At 30.2% G+C, this 27,431-nt stretch overlaps 1 protein-coding gene across 2 annotated transcripts in view; it reads right to left on the reverse strand.

The window, feature by feature from the left end:
- The window catches only part of tanc1b (tetratricopeptide repeat, ankyrin repeat and coiled-coil containing 1b), a 237,498-nt gene that overhangs the window by 44,000 nt on the left and 166,067 nt on the right, over positions 1–27,431 (reverse strand). For both annotated transcript variants that reach the window (XM_067444607.1, XM_067444606.1), the window contains exon 11: positions 2,336–2,567. In XM_067444607.1, the coding sequence (XP_067300708.1) occupies positions 2,336–2,567 (232 nt within the window). The remainder of the gene's footprint in view (positions 1–2,335; positions 2,568–27,431) is intronic.

Here is a 27,431-nt window from a genome sequence, read left to right on the forward strand (position 1 = left end):
AATAACTTAATAAAACAATTCCATTTATTATTTATCAATCTGCTATATATTTTTTGGATTTTCACAGCAGCTGTGAAATGATGAGCACAGATCAGTCCACTTCACAATTAAAGTCTCCAGATGTGGAACATTGTCTTGCCTCAAATGAAGCGTTACCCTCCGGAGCCGATAGGACTAGCTTTAATAATTCATTACACAGGAGATCTGAGCGACTTCCCAGAGCCCAGCAGTCACCGCAGAATAACACTGAGACACAGGAGAAAAAGCTCTTCAGCGAGGGACAGATCAAGAGCTGCACTTCCTCAGCTTTGAACTATTATTTGAATGAGGAATATGGCCATGCAGCCTCCTGCTTTTAAACATCCATCACAAATCTCTGCACTGACTTCTTCATGGCATGATGGAGAGCTTCAGGAAAAACTCTTTCCCTCAAGCCAGTTTCAACAGTATACGGCTGGAGTGGACATTCAGGGATATTTAAATTCTTTAAGTCTTATTTTCCAGGTAAAATATCTTAAACACTCTAAAAAACAAGACCAGTGTACTTGAATCAAGATTGCATAATGTATTAAGAATTAGATGGGTGGGATATATTAGGCAGCAAGTGCACATATATGTAAGATTTAAGCTTATAAAATTTAAAGCATATAACAAGAAATAAAACAATATGAAGAAAGGAAAAACTATATAAAATAATATTGATTAAAGAAAAAAAATTCAGTGCAGGCAGAGCTTTAGATTGGTTTGTCCTCTCTCCTCACGAGGCTTTATTGATCCAAAGCGTCTTCCATTTCCATCATACTAACACAGGGTTTGTTTATCTGCGTCTGAAATGCACACTTCTACAATAAAATATCGATCGAGCTGAGCAAAAGACTGGACCTCCACAATGACCTTGAGATCTCAGAGACTCAAAGAGAGCCTGAGCTTTAAGAGCAAATAAATGCACAGATGATGCAATATAAACCTGTAGAGGATCAAGAGGAAAAACAGAGGCTTGAGTTGTTTTATAAGATGTGGATAAACTATTAACTAAAGCAAATGTCATGGAAATCATTCAGTTCAGGTATTATCTTTTTTTATAAACTGGAACAGGTCCTCGATTGTCAATCCCATCATTCTTTTTGAGAACAAACTAAGACGGTCTTATAATTTAGTCTTATTATAATATTAAGTCTGATTGATTTAATTCATCTCACTGATTAAATTCTAAGAAATAAATGTGGGCCAGAACATAAGTGCATGTGCTAATAAGCCTTGGGAAAATAGATTTCTCTGCATTTAATGCAACAACAAAGCAAATTCACCCCATTCATATAATCTGACCATCTGCCGAACATTAAACGCATGACATCCCAACTCATCCGCTTTAATAAAAATCTGTCATTTCATGATGTTCATTCTGTCCACATAACCTTCTCTGAACTGTAATGGATGAAGGCCTAAGAGAGCCAGAGGACAGGCCAAAAAAACACTCAATTATGGAATTAAAATCAGCAACATTTGCAACCCATTTTGATTCCATAATGTGATGTATTTCTTAGTAAAATGCAGGGAAGGAATGTTTGAATGATATGGTCATCTGTGCAATATTGTTCAACTGATGAATCATTCACAACAAAACCACAAACATGTTTTAAAGGTGCAGTAAGAAATTTCTGAGAAACGCTGTTGAAAGTGGATTATAAAGTGGGGGAGGAGAGAGAGTGAGCCAATCAGCAGTAAGGGGCGTATCCACTCATGATGGGGAGGAGAGAGAGTGAGCCAATCAGCAGTAAGGGGCGTATCCACTCATGATGGGGAGGAGAGTGAGCCAATCAGCAGTAAGGGGCGTATCCACTCATGATGGGGAGGAGAGAGAGTGAGTCAATCAGCAGTAAGGGGCGTGTCCACTCATGATGGGGAGGAGAGAGAATGAGCCAATCAGCAGTAAGGGGCGTGTCCACTCATGATGGGGGAGGAGAGAGAGAGAGCGAGCAAGAGGGAGATTTGAAGACTGTAGAAAGAGAGATGGCTGAGAGACATTACAAAAGAGAAATGGTCAGAGGAATATCACTAGAAAATGAAGGGCTATAATCAGGCAAGAGCTTTAGACCCCGAGTTAATATTAGAAAAGCTTTCCAGTGCTAAAGAAACGTAAACAGGGAGGCCTGAAAACAGACGCAGAGGAGTTTCAGCTCCATATGCAAGTAAAATTGGTTTTGCTATGTTTCACAGAAACAATATATGCTGTTGTTTCAAATATGAAGTGTTTCTCAAAAATCCCTTAATGCACCTTTAAAGCAGATGAATGTGTTAGTCTGTGAATGTTGACAGGCCGGTTGTGTTTCTGTACCTTTCCGTAGGTTGATGAGTGGTTGCAGAATCCCCCTGCGGAAGGCACCAATGGGGTCTTGCACACAGGAGCGCAGACTGAGCATGCTCTGTAGGTGCGGCTCTTTCAGCAGCAGCTCTCTGTATGCGGTCAGCTGATGCGCTCGGCAAAGGAGAGCAGCCACACTGTGCACAAACTCAGGAACCAGACACGTGTATGTGTTATCAGCCTGGCAGTAATGATACGCCACCACCTAGAGAGAGGGGGGGGATTATTTTCAACAAAATAATCAAATTATTTTGATTATTTTCAACAAAATAATCAAATACAGTAAAAAAAAATACAGTAAAAATCTTTTGTTACATCTGTTCTTCCTCAGTATTATTTCCAGTGCAATTAACTAAAGATTCTTCAATCAAGACACATTTACTTGAGATGCAGAAATGACACAAAATATTAAGTCTTGTTTTCTGTGAAATTGACAAAAATTAAAAAAGACCTGCCAAAAACAGCTTTATTCAAAGGGAAATTTTCATAACAGATAGATATTATGACAGACATGTATTCTTGTTTGAAGCATAAGCAAGTCTTTATTTTATGCATTTTAAGTTGATGCATCAATCTTCATATCATCTTGTATGTGCATATTTCAGGCACATCAAAGATGTTTGGATATTTGTATTGGAAAACAAGACAGAAACACATGGAAATATAATTTTATTTCCAGTGCATGCAATTTAATGCCAAAACTGTATGAATTTAAGACTTTCTGATCTGATTTTAGACCTTTTTATGGCTGTAATTTGTGTAAAAGCAAATACTTTTAAAGACATTTTAGGACCCCAAGAAAACGTGAATGAGAATATTTAATAATTTCCATATATATATGCACAGATTTAACAATATGTTAAAAAATAAATAAAAATAAACTACAAATCATGAAGGAAATAAAACAAAACAAAAAAACAATAAAAAAGCATGATGAAAGGACTATATGGAAGGATAATATAATATAATATAATATAATATAATATATAATATAATATAATATAATATAATATAATATAATATATAATATAATATAATATAATATAATATAGTATAATATAATATAACATAATATAATATAATATAATATAATATAATATAATATAATATAATATAATATAATATAATATAATATAATATAATATAATATGCAGATGTCATTTGTTTGGGCTATTCTGTTGTTATCCAGAGCAGTGTGGTATGGGATGGTTGACAGATCAAACTCATTTAGTTTTTATTATAGGGCTATTATTATTATTGGCTGCTGAACTGAAGCTCATATCAGAGCAGCATGTGGTCTGTGAGCCCTTGAGGAGCTGCTCTAAATCCATGCTGATCTAACACTGGAGCCCAAAATCATGCCACTGTTTGCACTTGATAAATAATGCAGGACACAAATTAGAGTTTCAGCCTCTTATGGCCAGATCATTTCTGACCAATCTCTACATCTAATAATCTTGCTTCCAATGTTCAGCCGCCTAACAGATAAAAGTGTGAGGATCTGAACACAGCTGGAGGGAGAAATGGACAAACATGGGGCCCTATGATTTCTGCAATGCGGAAAACGCAGAATACAGTCATAAAAACAGAAATGACTGTATAACACACAATTTCACAGAATTATCCACAGCCGCACTGAGAGTCACTTCATGAGCATTTTATCATTTCATTTGAGAAAAACTCAAAGATCATCATATCATAAACACAGAAACTCAAAGGTTTTTAAGGCAACCCATTAAAAAAAAGAAATTTGTTGAACTTGATGAAATAACATCTGATATGATACTAACACTAATAACAATAATACAATATTATTATCCAATCATTATTTATACTTCGGTGTTTAAATTTTAACAGTAAAGCTCTGTTGTGCATTACTTCGTTTGACAAAAAAGTTTGTTAAAAGATAAATTAATTTTTTATGACTTCATTTGGTTACCAGAACAACTTAAAAACACAACACAGAATTTCTGAAAAAAAAGAATAATAAATTGATGTTTTTATGAATTCAATTAATTTAATTAAACTGTTTATATAGAATCCAGAAAACAGAAAACATAATTTGGATTAAAAAAATAAACATACATTTTGCAAATGTGTTATAGTTAACTTTTAATATTGTTGTTAAATTGTATTAGTCTCATGATTTTAATTAATCACACATGAAATTAAGTAGACTACAATTTTATTTAACACTTTAAGCTTAATGAATATTTAAAGACAACAACAAATTTTGTTTTATTTCCCATTATTTAGCAGTTGTTTATTATGTTTTTTTTTTTCACTATATGTATTATGTACAATTTCTGTATGTATTTAATGAGTAACAGTTTTTTTTTAAAGACGACAACACCAAGAAAGATCCCAAGTAAATTCAGGCGAGTTTATCATGCACACGAGTGTTCAGGGACTCCATGCCTTGATCTGTGTTAAAATCACTGTAACGCTCAACCTCAAGCAGATTTATTTCTTTATTCAGTTCCTCCTGTGAAAAATCTCACATAGCCAAAAGGAAGAATCACATCTAAGAGAATTCATTAAGTGAAATATATTTCTCTCTGAAGTGAAGTGATGTCCTAACAGCAGAGTTCAGCACCATTGACAAAAGAAGCGCTCTCAGTTAGTTTGGCCAGAGTGAGAAAACCTGGCAGAGACGGGCGAGACAGCAGGGCACCGAGAGGCACGGCCCTCTGAGGGACCCTCTTAATTTGTCCTGATTTATTATTGAAACCTCCATTTGACAGATGGGGATATTTCCCATTTGGACAGCTGGGGTTAATAGGAACGGCACGGTCTTCACCCTGAGATGAGGTCTGGGAAAAGAGCATCAATCTAAAGCTCCTTCAGGTGGAGGGACCATTAACTCGCTCACTTTGAGTGAACACTCAAAGCGCTTGTTTCAGAGCGCACATTAACAGGCTCAATCTCCTGATTGCTGTGCATTTCCCTTGACCCTTCGACAAACTGATTAGACAATCGTCACACAGGATTTAGACAGCAAAAGAAATCGTTGGTTTGAGACACTAAGCAGTAACTAAACCATGAGCAGAACTGTATAGAGTTGGGCAGGGTTGACGGAAGGACCCGGAAGTCTAATTCACAGCTGGTTTTATAATGGGGTTAAATAAAGTCTGTGGTAAACATAACTTGAGAAAACTTGGATGTTTTGTTTGATTTCTTACCAGGGCTCTGAACCAGTTCAAGAAACGAAAATTTTAACAGGAACATTAAAACAAATTTTTTTTTTAACTTTCTGATCAGAGATTTATTTGAAATGATCATTAACCAGTTTATAAAATAATTTTATTGTTCTATATAAAGGGTCTATAAAACACACAGTTTCTGCCAGTCTCATGTTAATCTGGAGTATCTATAGAGTAGTATTGATCCTTCATATTTACCAAGAGTAAGATTTATAAGACAGATACGCTGTATTGACTCTTTCTGAAAAAAGCAGAGCTCATGGAGGCGTGCAGTGGGCGGAGCTAAAGAGTAACCAGCACGCACGCAGGCACGCACGCAGGCACGCACGCACGCACGCACGCAGGCACGCACGCACGCACGCAGGCACGCAGGCACGCACGCACGCACGCAGGCACGCACGCACGCACGCTCCAGTTAACTGTTTGGTTACTGACATCTTCAAAATATCTTCCCTTGTGTTCAGCTGAAGAAAGAAATTCATACAGGTTTGAAACAACTTGAGGGTGAGTAAAGGATGACAGATTTTTCATTTTAAAGTGAACTATCCATTTAATGACAGCTGAGATCCCACAGTGTGACATGAGGATCATGTTCGCACAGACTGACAAGCAACAAAAATAAAGGACTATTATAAATCACACAGTGTGTCTGTTTTTTTTATTGTTATTAAAAAAGCAACATTTTGAGCAAAAAGCTGAGAAAAAGCATTTTTGTCAAAGACTACATCTGGATCAGATTCAGAACAATGATCAAAACACAGATGGAATAGATTGAGTCCATCAAAACCCACAAAGCTTCACAGTCCTGTAGCTTGTCCTGGCACGTCCTGTGACATTTAATTCAGTAACATTAGATAGTTTAGATTTATCTGCTGTTTAATGTTGATGAGCACGTTATTTGACATATGCAGATGTTTGCATATGATATCACTCGTTTCTGCTTCTTCACATGTTTTATTTAGGCAATTCTATACTTTTACAGATGATGTGTAATAGCACCCCCTACCATATAACATATTAAACACTTTGTTGTCAAAGTTAGTGTTGTGGCTTCATGTATGGTCAGACACTAGCTTGTGTTGTTATATTATTAAAGCAGCACTAGGTGCTTTTCAACCTTCATAATATATTTTCAAGACTCTTGTGATGATACATCGACTTACAATAGGTTGAATGACACGTCTGCCATAGCCTGACGAGGTCTGTATCGTTTTTAATCGTACATTTAAACATAAACGAGAACAAAAAGAACTACAAAATTCGACTGCTTTTTGGCATATACGTCAATTCCACCACCACCCCCACGTAAACATACGTATTATGTAAACGTGAATTTATTCAATCATCACAAAAATAATCGACAAAAAACTAAAAATACGACAGTGTATACCATTACGTAAAAGTGAATTTATTGAATTATCACAAAAATAATCGACAAAAAACTAAAAATACAACAGTGTATACTATTACGTAAAAGTGAATTTATTCAATTATCAAAAAAACTAAAAATGGACAAAAAACTCAAAATACAACAGTGTATACTATTACGTAAAATATTTTTTTTTTCAATTATCCAAAAAAATCTAAATTGATGAAAAAAATCAAAATACGACAGTGTATACTATTACGTAAAAGTGAATTCATTCAATTATCAAAAAAATTCAAAATTGATGAAAAACTCAAAACACGACAGTGTATACTATTACGTAAAAGTGAATTTATTCAAAAATCAAAAAAATTTAAAATTGATGAAAAACTCAAAATACGACAGTGTATATATACTATTACGTAAAAGTGAATTTATTCAAAAATCAAAAAAATTCAAAATGGACAAAAAACTCAAAATACGACAGTGCATACATTCTATTACGTAAAAGTAAAATTTTCAATTATCAAAAAAAATCTAAATTGATGGAAAAACTCAAAATACGACAGTGTATACTATTACGTAAAAGTGAATTTATTCAATTATCAAAAAAATTATAAATGGACAAAAAAATAGTATACAATGTCGTATTTTGATTTTTTTCATCAATTTAGATTTTTTTTGATAATTGAAAATTTTTACTTTTACGTAATAGTATTTATACACTGTCGTATTTTGAGTTTTTTGTTCATTTTGAATTTGTGATAATTGAATAAAGTGAATTCATTCAAAAATCTAAAAAATTCAAAATTGATGAAAAACTCAAAGTACGACAGTGTATACTATTACGTAAAAGTGAATTTATTCAATTATCAAAAAAACTCAAAATTGATGAAAAACTCAAAATACGACAGTGTATACTATTACGTAAAAGTAAAAATTTTCAATTATCAAAAAAAATCAAAATGGACAAAAACAAACTCAAAATACGACAGTGTATACTATTACGTAAAAGTTAATTTATTCAAAAATTAAACAAATTCAAAATGGACAAAAAAACTAAAAATACGACAGTGTATACTATTACGTAAAAGTGAATTTATTCAATTATCACAAAAACTAAAAATTGACAAAAAACTCAAAATACGACAGTGTATACTATTACGTAAAAGTGAATTTATTCAATTATCAAAAAAATTCAAAATTGACGAAAAACTCAAAATACGACAGTGTATACTATTACGTAAAAGTAAACATTTTCAATTATCAAAAAAAATCTAAATTGATGAAAAAAATCAAAATACGACAGTGTATACTATTACGTAAAAGTTAATTTATTCAATTATCAAAAATTCAAAATGGACAAAAAACTCAAAATACGACAGTGTATTCTATTACGTAAAAGTGAATTTATTCAATTATCAAAAAATTTCAAAATGGACAAAAAACTCAAAATACGACAGTGTATACTATTACGTAAAAGTGAATTTATTCAATTATCACAAATTCAAAATGAACAAAAAACTCAAAATACGACAGTGTATACTATTACGTAAAAGTGAATTTATTTAATTATCAAAAAAATTCAAAATTGATGAAAAACTCAAAATACGACAGTGTATACTATTACGTAAAAGTTAATTTATTCAATTATCAAAAATTCAAAATGGACAAAAAACTCAAAATACGACAGTGTATACTATTACGTAAAAGTGAATTTATTCAATTATCAAAAAATTTCAAAATGGACAAAAAACTCAAAATACGACAGTGTATACTATTACGTAAAAGTGAATTTATTCAATTATCACAAATTCAAAATGAACAAAAAACTCAAAATACGACAGTGTATACTATTACGTAAAAGTAAAAATTTTCAATTATCAAAAAAAATCAAAATGGACAAAAACAAACTCAAAATACGACAGTGTATACTATTACGTAAAAGTGAATTTATTCAAAAATTAAACAAATTCAAAATGGACAAAAAACTAAAAATACGACAGTGTATACTATTACGTAAAAGTGAATTTATTCAATTATCACAAAAACTAAAAATGGACAAAAAACTCAAAATACGACAGTGTATACTATTACGTAAAAGTGAATTCATTCAATTATCAAAAAAATTCAAAATTGACGAAAAACTCAAAATATGACAGTGTATACTATTACGTAAAAGTGAATTTATTCAATTATCAAAAAAATTCAAAATGGACAAAAAAATAGTATACAATGTCGTATTTTGATTTTTTTCATCAATTTAGATTTTTTTTGATAATTGAAAAATTTTACTTTTACGTAATAGTATGTATACACTGTCGTATTTTGAGTTTTTTGTTCATTTTGAATTTGTGATAATTGAATAAAGTGAATTTATTCAATTATCACAAAAAGTAAAAATGGACAAAAAACTCAAAATACGACAGTGTATACTATTACGTAAAAGTAAATTTATTCAATTATCAAAAAAACTCAAAATTGATGAAAAACTCAAAATACGACAATGTATACTATTACGTAAAAGTGAATTTATTCAAATATCACAAATTCAAAATGGACAAAAAACTCAAAATACGACAGTGTATACTATTACGTAAAAGTGAATTTATTAAATTATCACAAATTCAAAATGGACAAAAAACTCAAAATACGACAGTGTATTCTATTACGTAAAAGTGAATTTATTCAAAAATCAAACAAATACAAAATGGACAAAAAACTCAAAATACGACAGTGTATACTATTACGTAAAAGTGAATTTATTCAATTATCACAAATTCAAAATGGACAAAAAACTCAAAATACGACAGTGTATACTATTACGTAAAAGTGAATTTATTCAATTATCAAAAAAACTCAAAATTGATGAAAAACTCAAAATACGACAGTGTATACTATTACGTAAAAGTGAATTTATTCAATTATCACAAATTCAAAATGGACAAAAAACTCAAAATACGACAGTGTATACTATTACGTAAAAGTGAATTTATTAAATTATCACAAATTCAAAATGGACAAAAAACTCATAATACGACAGTGTATACTATTACGTAAAAGTAAAATTTATTCAATTATCACAAAAAGTAAAAAAATGGACAAAAAACTCAAAATACGACAGTGTATACTATTACGTAAAAGTGAATTTATTCAATTATCACAAATTTAAAATGAACAAAAAACTCAAAATACGACAGTGTATACTATTATGTAAAAGTAAAAAATTTCAATTATCAAAAAAAATTCTAAATTGATGAAAAAAATCTAAATACGACAGTGTATACTATTAAGTAAAGTGAATTTATTCAATTATCAAAAAAATTTAAAATTGATGAAAAACTCAAAATACCACAGTGTATACTATTACGTAAAAGTGAATTTATTCAATTATCACAAATTCAAAATGGACAAAAAACTCAAAATACGACAGTGTATACTATTATGTAAAAGTGAATTTATTCAATTATCAAAAAATTTCAAAATGGACAAAAAACTCAAAATACGACAGTGTATACTATTACGTAAAAGTGAATTTATTCAATTATCACAAATTCAAAATGAACAAAAAACTCAAAATACGACAGTGTATACTATTAAGTAAAAGTAAAAAATTTCAATTATCAAAAAAAATCAAAATGGACAAAAACAAACTCAAAATACGACAGTGTATACTATTACGTAAAAGTGAATTTATTTAATTATCAAAAAAATTCAAAATTGATGAAAAGCTCAAAATACGACAGTGTATACTATTACGTAAAAGTGAATTTATTCAATTATCACAAATTCAAAATGAAAAAAAACTCAAAATACGACAGTGTATACTATTACGTAAAAGTAAAAATTTTCAATTATCAAAAAAATCAAAATGGACAAAAACAAACTCAAAATACTACAGTGTATACAATTACGTAAAAGTGAATTTATTCAAAAATTAAACAAATTCAAAATGGACAAAAAACAAAAAATACGACAGTGTATACTATTACGTAAAAGTGAATTTATTCAATTATCACAAAAACTAAAAATTGACAAAAAACTCAAAATACGACAGTGTATACTATTACGTAAAAGTGAATTTATTCAATTATCACAAATTTAAAATGAACAAAAAACTCAAAATATGACAGTGTATACTATTACGTAAAAGTAAAAAATTTCAATTATCAAAAAAAAATCTAAATTGATGAAAAAAATCAAAATACGACAGTGTATACTATTACATAAAGTGAATTTATTTAATTATCAAAAAAATTCAAAATTGATGAAAAACTCAAAATACGACAGTGTAAACTATTACGTAAAAGTTAATTTATTCAATTATCAAAAATTCAAAATGGACAAAGAACTCAAAATACGACAGTGTATACTATTACGTAACAGTGAATTTATTCAATTATCACAAATTCAAAATGAACAAAAAACTCAAAATACGACAGTGTATACTATTACGTAAAAGTAAAAATTTTCAAGTATCAAAAAAAATCAAAATGGACAAAAACAAACTCAAAATACGACAGTGTATACTATTACGTAAAAGTAAAAATTTTCAATTATCAAAAAAAAATCTAAATTGATGAAAAACTCAAAATACGACAGTGTATACTATTACGTAAAAGTTCATTTATTCAATTATCAAAAATTCAAAATGGACAAAAAACTCAAAATACGACAGTGTATACTATTACGTAAAAGTGAATTTATTCAATTATCAAAAAATTTCAAAATGGACAAAAAACTCAAAATACGACAGTGTATACTATTACGTAAAAGTGAATGTATTCATGTTACATTCCATGTGTTTTGTATTGTTTTGGTTTGTTTCTCTTTTGTGTTATTAGTATTCTTTGGACCATCGGGAGACTCGGCTGTTCAGTATTGCATCACGTTCGACGCAATGAGTGACGTTCGACGCAATGAGTGACGTTCGACCAATCCGCTGACGTGCTGGCATCTTAAAAGGCCCCGGTTTTCATGAATGAGGAGTGAGGGCTGATCAGCGCGAGCTCTCACTCACCTTTCCGCACTTTCTGTTGTCTTCTGAAATATATTATTTACTAGACACTTGACTTGGTTCTGCGTTAACTTCTTTTTCCTAGAATTGTTCTTATACTAGTCCTGCCCGAGCGAATATGTGCATACGCTAGAGTTGATTGCGCACAGGTGTTCTGAGATCAATGTGTTACACGCTGATGTTGAGAGACAAACGCAGTATATTACTCAGCCAGGTCTTATGTCTCCGATTGTCTTTAGTCATTAATTTGGATTAATGTTGTCTTATTTAGATAGGTAGTTCTTTTTGTGTTAGTTAGTTAAAGGGAGAATTCGCCCTCAATTGTACTTTTGTTTTGATATTCAGCGTAGTTTATTTAAAGCGTCGTATACGCTGAAGATCTCGGTTTTGTTTCTACATTTTTCTTTGTTAGTTAGTTTAGAGGTTTGGGGTAGTAGTAGTGGGGGTTTGGTTTTGATTATTTTATTGATTTGGGCGATTCTCTTGTTTATTATTTGTGTTTAAATGTTTATTGGTTCTTTTGGAACATATTACATTTGATTTTATTACATTAATAAATCATTTAAGCTTCACTACATTCTTGTTTATGGTTGTTTTTCCTGTCTGCACCTCCACAGTCACATCTTGCATAAATGTTGCGTCATCATCCCGTTTACATCTTATAAGCACGTAACATTTAATTATCACACATTCAAAATGAACAAAAAACTCAAAATACGACAGTGTATACTATTACGTAAAAGTAAAAATTTTCAATTATCAAAAAAAATCAAAATGGACAAAAAACTAAAAATACGACAGTGTATACTATTACGTAAAAGTGAATTTATTCAATTATCACAAAAACTAAAAATGGACAAAAAACTCAATATACGACAGTGTATACTATTACGTAAAAGTGAATTCATTCGATTATCAAAAAAATTCAAAATTGACGAAAAACTCAAAATATGACAGTGTATACTATTACGTAAAAGTGAATTTATTCAATTATCAAAAAAATTCAAAATGGACAAAAAAATAGTATACAATGTCGTATTTTGATTTTTTTCAAAAATTTAGATTTTTTTTGATAATTGAAAATTTTTACTTTTACGTAATAGTATGTATACACAGTCGTATTTTGAGTTTTTTGTTCATTTTGAATTTGTGATAATTGAATAAAGTGAATTTATTCAAAAATCTAAAAAATTCAAAATTGATGAAAAACTCAAAGTACGACAGTGTATACTATTACGTAAAGTGAATTTATTCAATTATCACAAAAAGTAAAAATGGACAAAAAACTCAAAATACGACAGTGTATACTATCATGTAAAAGTAAATTTATTCAATTATCAAAAAAACTCAAAATTGATGAAAAACTCAAAATACGACAGTGTATACTATTACGTAAAAGTGAATTTATTAAATTATCACAAATTCAAAATGGACAAAAAACTCAAAATACGACAGTGTATACTATTACGTAAAAGTTAATTTATTCAATTATCAAAAATTCAAAATGGACAAAAAACTCAAAATACGACAGTGTATTCTATTACGTAAAAGTGAATTTATTCAATTATCAAAAAATTTCAAAATGGACAAAAAACTCAAAATACGACAGTGTATACTATTACGTAAAAGTGAATTTATTCAATTATCACAAATTCAAAATGAACAAAAAACTCAAAATACGACAGTGTATACTATTACGTAAAAGTGAATTTATTTAATTATCAAAAAAATTCAAAATTGATGAAAAACTCAAAATACGACAGTGTATACTATTACGTAAAAGTTAATTTATTCAATTATCAAAAATTCAAAATGGACAAAAAACTCAAAATACGACAGTGTATACTATTACGTAAAAGTGAATTTATTCAATTATCAAAAAATTTCAAAATGGACAAAAAACTCAAAATACGACAGTGTATACCATTACGTAAAAGTGAATTTATTCAATTATCACAAATTCAAAATGAACAAAAAACTCAAAATACGACAGTGTATACTATTACGTAAAAGTAAAAATTTTCAATTATCAAAAAAAATCAAAATGGACAAAAACAAACTCAAAATACGACAGTGTATACTATTACGTAAAAGTGAATTTATTCAAAAATTAAACAAATTCAAAATGGACAAAAAACTAAAAATACGACAGTGTATACTATTACGTAAAAGTGAATTTATTCAATTATCACAAAAACTAAAAATGGACAAAAAACTCAAAATACGACAGTGTATACTATTACGTAAAAGTGAATTCATTCAATTATCAAAAAAATTCAAAATTGACGAAAAACTCAAAATATGACAGTGTATACTATTACGTAAAGTGAATTTATTCAATTATCACAAAAAGTAAAAATGGACAAAAAACTCAAAATACGACAGTGTATACTATCATGTAAAAGTAAATTTATTCAATTATCAAAAAAACTCAAAATTGATGAAAAACTCAAAATACGACAGTGTATACTATTACGTAAAAGTGAATTTATTAAATTATCACAAATTCAAAATGGACAAAAAACTCAAAATACGACAGTGTATACTATTACGTAAAAGTTAATTTATTCAATTATCAAAAATTCAAAATGGACAAAAAATTCAAAATACGACAGTGTATTCTATTACGTAAAAGTGAATTTATTCAATTATCAAAAAATTTCAAAATGGACAAAAAACTCAAAATACGACAGTGTATACTATTACGTAAAAGTGAATTTATTCAATTATCACAAAAATTAAAAATGGACAAAAAACTCAAAATACGACAGTGTATACTATTACGTAAAAGTAAAATTTTTCAATTATCAAAAAAAATCTAAATTGATGAAAAACTCAAAATACGACAGTGTATACTATTACATAAAAGTGAATTTATTCAATTATCACAAATTTAAAATGAACAAAAAACTCAAAATACGACAGTGTATACTATTACGTAAAAGTAAAATTTTTCAATTATCAAAAAAAATCTAAATTGATGAAAAATCAAAATACGACAGTGTATACTATTTCGTAAAAGTGAAATTTATTCAAAAATCAAACAAATTCAAAATTGACGAAAAACTCAAAATACGACAGTGTATACTATTACGTAAAAGTGAATTTATTCAATTATCAAAAAAATTCAAAATTAATGAAAAACTCAAAATACGACAGTGTATACTATTACGTAAAAGTGAATTTATTCAATTATCACAAATTAAAAATGGACAAAAACTCAAAATACAACAGTGTATACTATTACATAAAAGTAAAATTTATTCAATTATCACAAAAAGTAAAAATGGACAAAAAACTCTAAATACGACAGTGTATACTATTACGTAAAAGTGAATTCATTCATTTATCAAAAAAAATCACAATGGATAAAAAACTCAAAATACAACACTGTATACTATTACGTAAAAGTGAATTTATTCAATTATCACAAATTTAAAATGAACAAAAAACTAAAAATACGACAGTGTATACTATTACGTAAAAGTGAATTTATTCAATTATCACAAATTTAAAATGAACAAAAAACTCAAAATATGACAGTGTATACTATTACGTAAAAGTAAAAATTTTCAATTATCAAAAAAAATCTAAATTGATGAAAAACTCAAAATACGACAGTGTATACGTAAAAGTGAATTTATTCAATTATCACAAATTCAAAATGAACAAAAAACTCAAAATACGACAGTGTATACTTCTACGTAAAAGTAAAATTTTTCAATTATCAAAAAAAATCAAAATGGACAAAAACAAACTCAAAATACGACAGTGTATACTATTACGTAAAAGTGAATTTATTCAATTATCACAAAAATTAAAAATGGACAAAAAACTCAAAATACGACAGTGTATACTATTACGTAAAAGTAAAATTTTTCAATTATCAAAAAAAATCTAAATTGATGAAAAACTCAAAATACGACAGTGTATACTATTACATAAAAGTGAATTTATTCAATTATCACAAATTTAAAATGAACAAAAAACTCAAAATACGACAGTGTATACTATTACGTAAAAGTAAAATTTTTCAATTATCAAAAAAAATCTAAATTGATGAAAAATCAAAATACGACAGTGTATACTATTTCGTAAAAGTGAAATTTATTCAAAAATCAAACAAATTCAAAATTGACGAAAAACTCAAAATACGACAGTGTATACTATTACGTAAAAGTGAATTTATTCAATTATCAAAAAAATTCAAAATTAATGAAAAACTCAAAATACGACAGTGTATACTATTACGTAAAAGTGAATTTATTCAATTATCACAAATTAAAAATGGACAAAAACTCAAAATACAACAGTGTATACTATTACATAAAAGTAAAATTTATTCAATTATCACAAAAAGTAAAAATGGACAAAAAACTCTAAATACGACAGTGTATACTATTACGTAAAAGTGAATTCATTCATTTATCAAAAAAAATCACAATGGACAAAAAACTCAAAATACAACACTGTATACTATTACGTAAAAGTGAATTTATTCAATTATCACAAATTTAAAATGAACAAAAAACTAAAAATACGACAGTGTATACTATTACGTAAAAGTGAATTCATTCATTTATCCAAAAAAAATCAAAATGGACAAAAAACTCAAAATACAACACTGTATACTATTACGTAAAAGTGAATTTATTCAATTATCACAAATTTAAAATGAACAAAAAACTCAAAATATGACAGTGTATACTATTACGTAAAAGTAAAAATTTTCAATTATCAAAAAAAATCTAAATTGATGAAAAACTCAAAATACGACAGTGTATACTATTACGTAAAAGTGAATTTATTCAATTATCACAAATTCAAAATGAACAAAAAACTCAAAATACGACAGTGTATACTATTACGTAAAAGTAAAATTTTTAAATTATCAAAAAAAATAAAAATGGACAAAAAAACTCATAATACGACAGTGTATACTATTACGTAAAAGTGAATTTATTCAAAAATCAAACAAATTCAAAATGGACAAAAAACTCAAAATACGACAGTGTATACTATTACGTAAAAGTGAATTTATTCAATTATCACAAATTTAAAATGAACAAAAAACTCAAAATACGACAGTGTATACTATTACGTAAAAGTTAAAATTTTCAATTATCAAAAAAAATCTAAATTGATGAAAAAAATCAAAATACGACAGTGTATACTATTACGTAAAGTGAATTTATTCAATTATCAAAAAAATTCAAAATTGATGAAAAACTCAAAATACGACAGTGTATTCTATTACGTAAAAGTGAATTTATTCAATTATCACAAATTCAAAATGAACAAAAAACTCAAAATACGACAGTGTATACTATTACGTAAAAGTAAAATTTTTCAATTATCAAAAAAAATCAAAATGGACAAAAACAAACTCAAAATACGACAGTGTATACTATTATGTAAAAGTGAATTTATTCAAAATTAAACAAATTCAAAATGGACAAAAAACTCAAAATACGACAGTGTATACTATTACGTAAAAGTGAATTTATTCAATTATCACAAAAACTAAAAATGGACAAAAAACTCAAAATACGACAGTGTATACCAGCCTTTCTCAAAGTGGGTGCCGCGGCACACTGGGGTGCCCCGTGACTGTGTCAGGGGTGCCGCCAAAAAATTACGTTGGATAAAAAAAAATAATAATAATAATCTGAAATTTCATATATAGAATATATTTGAATGTACATAAATACATTCTTCTTCTTTTTAACCCTTTCGCACATATGATCACACATTCACGCATGTGATTAGAACGGTCAGTGCATCACGTTCATTCAAATGTGCTTTCGCTTGCACTGAGCCAGAGACAGGCGCGCTCAGAGCTGTCATATATCACAACTTTTCAGTGTTTTCAGCCACATAATGTTTATTTTAGGTTTCAAACGTATACGTACTAAAAAAACAATACCTTTAGAGTTTGTAAAAATACACAATGATGAAAAATGAAGAGGCAATAATAATCCTTTCCATTATAATTAGTTTTATTCATATCAGATACACATTGTCTAAGTAACTTTAAAGTTTACTCTATTCTTCTGCCAGTTCACCTGCCACTTACTTTTATGTATTTTGGGAGAAGTGGATGAATTCACGTCTTGTAACTTAAATCTAACAGATCCGATTTTCTGAACTGCGCCTGCTGCGGCGATGGCGGCGCCCATCGTGCATACAGCTCAACTAACGCGATCATTATAAAGATGTTTAAATGACAAAACACTGCCACTTGTATATATTTGACAATCGGAATATCAGATATTTCAGGCCATATCTAAAAAAATTGTGAATATTTTGAATTAAAAAGGAAAAATGACATAAAAGCAGATCATCATTCATTCTCTGTTGTTGCTGCGGTGCGTCACGTGACAAGCAATGACGCGTCACCATGGAAACCATAAAGTGACACATTAATAACGGTCGCTTTGAAAAACTCACCATGGGGGGTCAGCCAGAATGTTTTAAATTTACGTGTGAAAGGGTTAAACATATTAGCGGATTATACTCTGTTCATTACTGTCCTGTCTAAATAAACAGGACATTTGCATTTATATTTGGGTTATGCAGTGTTTTTAAATTATATTTTAAACTGGGGTGCCTTGAAATTGTATGCACTTTTGAAAGGTGCCCTGACTGAAAAAAGTTTGAGAAAGGCTGGTGTATACTATTACGTAAAAGTAACATTTTTCAATTATCAAAAAAAATCTAAATTGATGAAAAACTCAAAATACGACAGTGTATACTATTACATAAAAGTGAATTTATTCAATTATCACAAATTCAAAATGAACAAAAAACTCAAAATACGACAGTGTATACTATTACGTAAAAGTAAAAATTTTCAATTATCAAAAAAAATCTAAATTGATGAAAAAATCAAAATACGACAGTGTATACTATTTTGTAAAAGTGAATTTATTCAATAATCAAAAAAAATCTAAATTGATGAAAAACTCAAAATACGACAGTGTATACTATTAAGTAAAAGTACAATTTTTCAATTATCAAAAAAAATCTAAATTGATGAAAAAACTCAAAATACGACAGTGTATACTATTACGTAAAAGTGAATTTATTCAATTATCACAAATTCAAAATGAACAAAAAACTCAAAATACGACAGTGTATACTATTACGTAAAAGTAAAAATTTTCAATTATCAAAAAAAATCAAAATGGACAAAAACAAACTCAAAATACGACAGTGTATACTATTACGTAAAAGTGAATTCATTCAAAAATTAAACAAATTCAAAATGGACAAAAAACTCAAAATACGACAGTGTATATTATTACGTAAAAGTGAATTTATTCAATTATCACAAAAACTAAAAATGGATAAAAAACTCAAAATACGACAGTGTATACTATTACGTAAAAGTAACATTTTTCAATTATCAAAAAAAATCTAAATTGATGAAAAACTCAAAATAAAACACTGTATACTATTACATAAAAGTGAATTTATTCAATTATCACAAATTCAAAATGAACAAAAAACTCAAAATACGACAGTGTATACTATTACGTAAAAGTAAAAATTTTCAATTATCAAAAAAAATCTAAATTGATGAAAAAATCAAAATACGACAGTGTATACTATTTCGTAAAAGTGAATTTATTCAAAAATCAAACAAATTCAAAATTGACGAAAAACTCAAAATACGACAGTGTACTATTACGTAAAAGTGAATTCATTCAATTATCAAAAAAAATCAAAATTGACGAAAAACTCAAAATACGACAGTGTATACTATTACGTAAAAGTGAATTCATTCAATAATCAAAAAAAATCAAAATGGACAAAAAACTCAAAATACGACAGTGTATACTATTACGTAAAAGTGAATTTATTCAATTATCAAAAAAACTCAAAATTAATGAAAAACTCAAAATACGACAGTGTATACTATTACGTAAAAGTGAATTCATTCATTTATCAAAAAAAATCAAAATGGACAAAAAACTCAAAATACAACACTGTATACTATTACGTAAAAGTGAATTTATTCAATTATCAAAAATTTAAAATGAACAAAAAACTCAAAATACGACAGTGTATACTATTACGTAAAAGTAAAAATTTTCAATTATCAAAAAAAATCTAAATTGATGAAAAAAATCTAAATACGACAGTGTATACTATTACGTAAAGTGAATTTATTCAATTATCAAAAAAATTCAAAATTGATGAAAAACTCAAAATACGATAGTGTATACTATTATGTAAAAGTGAATTTATTCAATTATCACAAATTCAAAATGAACAAAAAACTCAAAATACGACAGTGTATACTATTACGTAAAAGTGAATTTATTAAAAAATCAAACAAATTCAAAATGGACAAAAAACTCAAAATACGACAGTGTATACTATTACGTAAAAGTGAATTTATTCAAAAATCAAACAAATACAAAATGGACAAAAAAACTCAAAATACGACAGTGTATACTATTACGTAAAAGTGAATTTATTCAATTATCACAAAAACTAAAAATGGACAAAAAACTCAAAATACGACAGTGTATACTATTACGTAAAAGTGAATTTATTCAAAAATCAAACAAATTCAAAATGGACAAAAAACTCAAAATACGACAGTGTATACTATTACGTAAAAGTGAATTTATTCAATTATCACAAAAACTAAAAATGGACAAAAAACTCAAAATACGACAGTGTATACTATTACGTAAAAGTGAATTTATTCAAAAATCAAACAAATTCAAAATGGACAAAAAACTCAAAATACGACAGTGTATACTATTACGTAAAAGTGAATTTATTCAATTATCACAAATTCAAAATTGATGAAAAACTCAAAATACGACAGTGTATACTATTACGTAAAAGTGAATTTATTCAATTATCAAAAAAATTCTAAATTGATGAAAAACTCAAAATACGACAGTGTATACTATTACGTAAAAGTGAATTTATTCAATTATCACAAATTCAAAATGAACAAAAAACTCAAAATACGACAGTGTATACTATTACGTAAAGTGAATTTATTCAATTATCAAAAAAATTCTAAATTGATGAAAAACTCAAAATACGACAGTGTATACTATTACGTAAAGTGAATTTATTCAATTATCAAAAAAATTCTAAATTGATGAAAAACTCAAAATACGACAGTGTATACTATTACGTAAAAGTGAATTTATTCAATTATCACAAATTCAAAATGAACAAAAAACTCAAAATACGACAGTGTATACTATTACGTAAAAGTGAATTTATTCAATTATCAAAAAAACTCAAAATTGACGACAAACTCAAAATACGACAGTGTATACTATTACGTAAAAGTGAATTTATTCAATTATCACAAATTCAAAATGAACAAAAAACTCAAAATATGACTGTATACTATTACGTAAAAGTAAAATTGTTCAATTATCAAAAAAAATCTAAATTGATGAAAAAAATCAAAATACGACAGTGTATACTATTACGTAAAAGTGAATTCATTCAATTATCACAAATTCAAAATGAACAAAAAACTCAAAATACGACAGTGTATACTATTACGGAAAAGTGAATTTATTCAATTATCAAAAAAATTCAAAATTGACGAAAAACTCAAAATACGACAGTGTATACTATTACGTAAAAGTGAATTTATTCAATTATCACAAAAAGTAAAAATGGACAAAAAACTAAAAATACGACAGTGTATACTATTACGTAAAAGTGAATTTATTCAAAAATCAAACAAATTCAAAATGGACAAAAAACTCAAAATACGACAGTGTATACTATTACGTAAATTTTTTTTATTCAATTATCACAAAATGTAAATACATAAGACGTACAAAACCTTATCATATTTTAGGATACCTAACATGTCTGATATTTAGTAACATATTTGTCTATTTTTCTTGCCTAAAGCTATAATACAAATCGATTTTTCAAATTTGCAGATTTATCTATGGTAGCTTGATATTATGATATTGACGATGTAAGGTTATTACCTACCACTCAAACATTGAACTGAAGTATCATATAGATTCTGTAAAACGGTAACCAATAGACTAGGCTACTATAATGACGCTGGCTTGTAAACATGAGCATCGCGATCATTTTGCGCTTGAAAAAAATAAAACCAATGAAATTATATTCATATGACATGCTGAAACATGCCACTGTACCTGGGATGAAGACATTTCACACGCGACGCAAGCAGAACTCCTGCATGTGAACTTCAGGGCTATCATGGCTGTCATGTCAACAAATGCAGGCGCCCATCCCCTGATGTAGGATGACAGAGTTTACGACAGTAGTAGAGGACAATACAGTTTCCCAACTGTAGGGGGACCCCGAGAGCAAACCTACCTGGTGCTGCTTTAAAGGGGGGGTGAAATGCTGTTTCATGCATACTGATCTTTTTACACTGTTAAAGACTTGGAATCCCATACTAAACATAGACAAAGTTTCAAAAGTTAAGGTGGACGTTTGATGGGAGTATTTCTTTGTCAAAAATACTACTTCCGGTTAGTCATAAGTTTCGGCAAGTTTTTTGAGATCATGCGTCCCCTTTGACGTTAATGGGGGCGGAATTTCCTTGTATGGGCCTTACGGACAATTCTACCGGAAGCGCGTGAGAGAGAGAGAGGGAGAGAGCGAAAGTAACAGGCTACGCCCATCAAAGCGCTGGCTTGCTGCACAGGTAATGTGCACAATTAACAATGACATCAAAAAGTGCGTTTTTGGTTGCCAGACCAAGACAGTCCTGCACAGATTCCCCAAAACCCAGCGTTAAGGCAACAGTGGATGTAATTTGCTTTTCCGGATCAGCAACTGAGTTGCGCGAATGTTTATATCTGTTCGCTGCATTTCGGTGCCGACTGTTTCATAAACAAGGCCCAGCTCGACACAGGATTTTCCCGATCGCCTAATGCTGAAGGATGGAGCAGTCCCAACGTTAGAAGGGTGAGTGAGACTGCTTCAAATGTCTGTGTTTTTGCCTATGCTCATCAAGTAGCCCAAACATGATCACGTATAGTTAATTGATCAATGGAGCATGCGATGTGTAGTGCGTGTACATTTGTTTAGCTGGCCACTATATGTGTAACTTGTTGTTTGTGTATTGTAAAAGCACTCCAAACAACAATACACAAAGACGGGGGAAATATGTTGAACTAAATAAGCGCGCTTCTTCATTCAAATGCGCTACTATTCCGTGTCTTTCTATGTAAACACTAACTAATCCTGCTGTGCAAAACCGGTCCGCTTACTGTCTACACAAACCACGCGTAAACACACAAACACACGTGCACAACTGCACTTCCCACATGTACACCTTCAAAGACAAAAATACGACGATATAATTCAAGTATAAATATGTAAATAACACAAGCCGCTAAGCATATTATATAGTTAGTGTATAACTTGTACCACATACAGACGTCCTGCTCTAGTCGTTTTTGCTGCTGCTCCTGTTCAACTGCAGCCTCTGGGTCTGATTCCGGATCATAGATGTATGGCTGTATCTGATTAAAAGCCATATTTTTATTTTGAATAAAGTTTTTTTCCCGCTGTTAGGGATGACGCACTCGACTCAACACAATAGCAGCGCGCTGCTGCACACGTCATTATTTAGCTCCGCTCACACGACACGCCCCCACCCGCTCGGCTTTTTTCGGAAAGACTCGGAACAGCGCATCTTTCTTATATAATTATAAAAAAAATAAAGACTTTTCGGAGATATGCAGGATGCAATGCTACTCTATAGGTACTCAAGATTGACATGACACTGACTGAAACTGAGTGTTTCACCCCCCCTTTAACATTTTTCTAAAATCAAGCTCAAACGGAGTTACAAGGTTTTTCACCAACGAATGTCAAAAAAATGTTGTCCATCATTAGAACGGTTGCATCTGAGGCAGTAAGTACATTGCATTACTTTTTTTTATCAACTGTTACACATAGACTGTATTGGCTGTATTGGTATAAAAAAAAAAGTTGTTTATTTACCCTTGCACTGCAAACAAGCAGAGACAGTCTGCAAAATGCAGGACAGTTCTGCTGACAGCTTAAGGGTCCGCTGGAGTTTCAAAATTTAGTATAAACTTCAATTCAAGCTCCGTATAAAGTACAGGCAATAAATAAATAAATAAAATGACCAAAAATAAAGTTATTAACTGATATTTCTAATCAAACAGAACAATAATGTTACGGAAGCAACGCAAGAACAGAAAAACAATAAGTTAAAATACTGATTCTGCTTGGACTGATTCTGCTTAAGACTAAGTGGCCAGTTCTTAGGGAGAATATGTTGTATGTGTGTCTAGATTTACCATCTCCATGTATAATTGAAAAAAAGGTATTAAAAAGATAACATTAATCAATTCTCCATTAACACAGCCCCAAATATGTGAATTAATCAGGCATCAAACTAATGGAAAGAGCTCATAATAATCAGCCTGCGCTTATGTGACGGATGCATGCAGGGACTGATTAAAACACACACTATTTCTTTTGCAAAATGGCACACAATCATTTGTTAAAAATGTAGCATAACACTGTAAACCGATTACTGATGAGCCTCTAATTAAGTGCTTTTGTCTTATCTGTGAATATGTAATTTGCAGCTGTCTGCTGCATGTTTGCCGTCGTCCCTGAGTCTCGGTGCCCACATGGGTGCAATTCTCTTTAAATGCGACCAAATGACCATCCTGCTAACCTGTTGCCATGGTAACACTCGAGGGACGGCAGGTCCCCCGGGAAACACGGTTGATACATCATTTAGCTCACATTGCGTTTGACGGAGGACAGCTCGGCCTATTAAGACGGACATGTACGGAGACAGCTAAACCGCTGAAATCCAAAGCACTGCGTTTCAAGCCTCATGAAATGCAATATTCTATGAAAATACATAAGGGTCTCTGTTTACACACTCTCTGATGTCGACAGAACTGATGAAGTCGACAGAAAACTGTCTGTTTGTCAGTGTCTCTCTTAAACAATGCTTACTTCTCCCTTTAGATAACACACAAGCTGTGATCACACAGATCTGTCTTATTGATATTACTGTATATGTTGCTCACAAGTCTTTCATCTAGAGTCCGAGTCGAGTCTGAAATCAAAACCAGTGCTTGAAGTGGAACAAAAATAGGTGCTTGTGCTCCCAATGTTTGCATATTAGCAGTCAGTTACACTTTATTTCGAGTTTTTTTTTTAAAGTTTGCGGCTCCATCGCTGCAGTAAACTTGAACAACGTTCTTAAATGAATCATTTATAGATCCACGCCTGTCTGTAATTGCAGGGACATCAACTTTACATTTTCACATCCCTAAACATGACAAAACAAAACACACTGTGATTGGTTGTGTTACATGTCAGATTTACGAACAGCTTGCACCAGTGCAAACCCTCTATTGGCATTAAAAAAATCACTGTCAGGAGGTTATTTTTGCGGCTGATCTTATTGCATATGCATTTGTAGGAGTTTCTCTATCAGATGCAGTATTTATGGGAGGAGAGGATTTAAATGAATCACACAAGGTGATTTACAAAGGTTTGTGCTCAACAATTTACTGGTGTTTGTTCCATTATTTACAGCCCCCCAAAAAATTGTCTTAAACCAGACGCTAACTGGTAGATCACAGACTTTTTGCAACATATTACAACATGTTCTCCGTAAGAACTGCCCACTTAGTCTTAAGCAGAATCAGTCCGAGCTGAATCAGTATTTTTCTACCAGTAGATCCCACGCAGAACTTTACACTCCCATTGCGCTCTCACGCTGATTTTCCCTGTTTAATCTCGCCCTATGTTGCATGACCTTGCAAAGTCACTTATAGTCAGTAGGACATCTATAGTCAGTCAAGCATCAAAATAAAGTGTTAGCGTATAATATATACAGTGGATTCAGAAAGACATTTTGTTATGTTGCAACCTTACAATGCTTTTGTTATTTGTTAAAATGTTATTTTAAATGTTAACATTTTCAACATTAACCTTCATAACCTATAAAAAAAAAAAAAGCAAAAAGTTGTGAGATAACTGCAAAATTATTAAAAAAGTATTTCTGGACGAAAACATTTATATCACCCTTTTGCCTGGAAATAATGAATACAAATATGTAAATGTTAAAATCTGCAAGAAATATTTACACGTGGTCTCTAACCTTAATTCTTTCTCAGTGCTGTTGCATCCCTCAACAGTTTATTTCATCACCTGTCATGTTATGATTTTTGTCCTGTATAAGGGTGTGTTCTCCACTGAAACTGCTCTAGAGAGATATTTAAACTGGGCGAGTGCATCTGCACGAGAGTTAAGTGAAAATGTGCCAGAGAAATGTCCATGCGTGGATGACCATGCCTAAGTTTCAATCTCTCCCAAGCAGAAGAATTACAGTCTCCCAGCACTGTAATATAATGTCGAATTGCTGATAGTGCATAGCGGTGAGCACCGGCCAACTTTAAGCACTCGATACAGATAAATAAATAAAAAACATCTTCCTCAATAGTTAAGGTTAAGGCTAGAGTGTTTTTTTCCCTTTCAGGTCAAATCCGAGTCGAGTCTGAAGTCTATTAAAAGGCCACTCGAGTGCCCGTCTCTGACACGCTGAAAATACTAAAATCAGAGTTCAGTATAACAGTTGAAATTCGGAGAAGAACCTGTGAATTTGCAGACATTTAAAAGACACATCTGTTAAATTGTCAGTTTTTAATTGGATTCTTTTAAAGACTCAATTAAATAAATAACTTATTAATAGAGGGTCTAAATGCTTGGTTCACGTTTGTATGTTTGTACAAACTTCACATTTTTATTGTTGCAGGAAAATGGAGCATTAAAGTATGTTTTAACAGTTTAAGGGACTGATGCCGATGTGAGTGTTAAAATCTAGGCATGATCTACAAATGACACACAAATTAAAGACGATAGCCGATCATTTCCATAATGACAACACAATCTACCAGTTAGCATCTGGTTTAAGATTACTTTATTGGGAGGTAAATAATGGCACAAACACCAGTAAATTGACGAGTAGATACCGCGTCTGAAAGAGAAACTCCTACCAATGCATATGCAATAAGATCAGCCGCAAAAATAACCCTGTCCAGGCCTTTCAGCGCTAATTCTTCACTGCGTATCTTAAGTAAATCCTGACAGGGTTTGTGCTGGAGCAAGCTGTTAGTAAATCTGGCCACATATATATTATTACCTGTTATTTTGCATGACTTATTAAAAACAGAAGTCCTAGACATTATATTCTGTATATTATATGTGGGTCCTAAATAATTATGCATGCATTATGCCTGGTGTGATGTTAGAACTTCATGAAGAATGTTACACAAAACAATCATGTTCCTAAAACCTGAATCAATATAGAGTAGGTCACTGAACTAGTTCTGGTTTATTCAGAGTGAATGCAGAGATAGGGACTTGAACAGCCATTGAGTTCAGCAAAAACAGAGAAGAATAAAAAGGGTCTTCGGGTTCATGCCATCTCAACTT

This window comes from Pseudorasbora parva, chromosome 5, assembly GCF_024679245.1.
Source record: "Pseudorasbora parva isolate DD20220531a chromosome 5, ASM2467924v1, whole genome shotgun sequence".
In the NCBI taxonomy this organism is placed as follows: domain Eukaryota; kingdom Metazoa; phylum Chordata; class Actinopteri; order Cypriniformes; family Gobionidae; genus Pseudorasbora; species Pseudorasbora parva.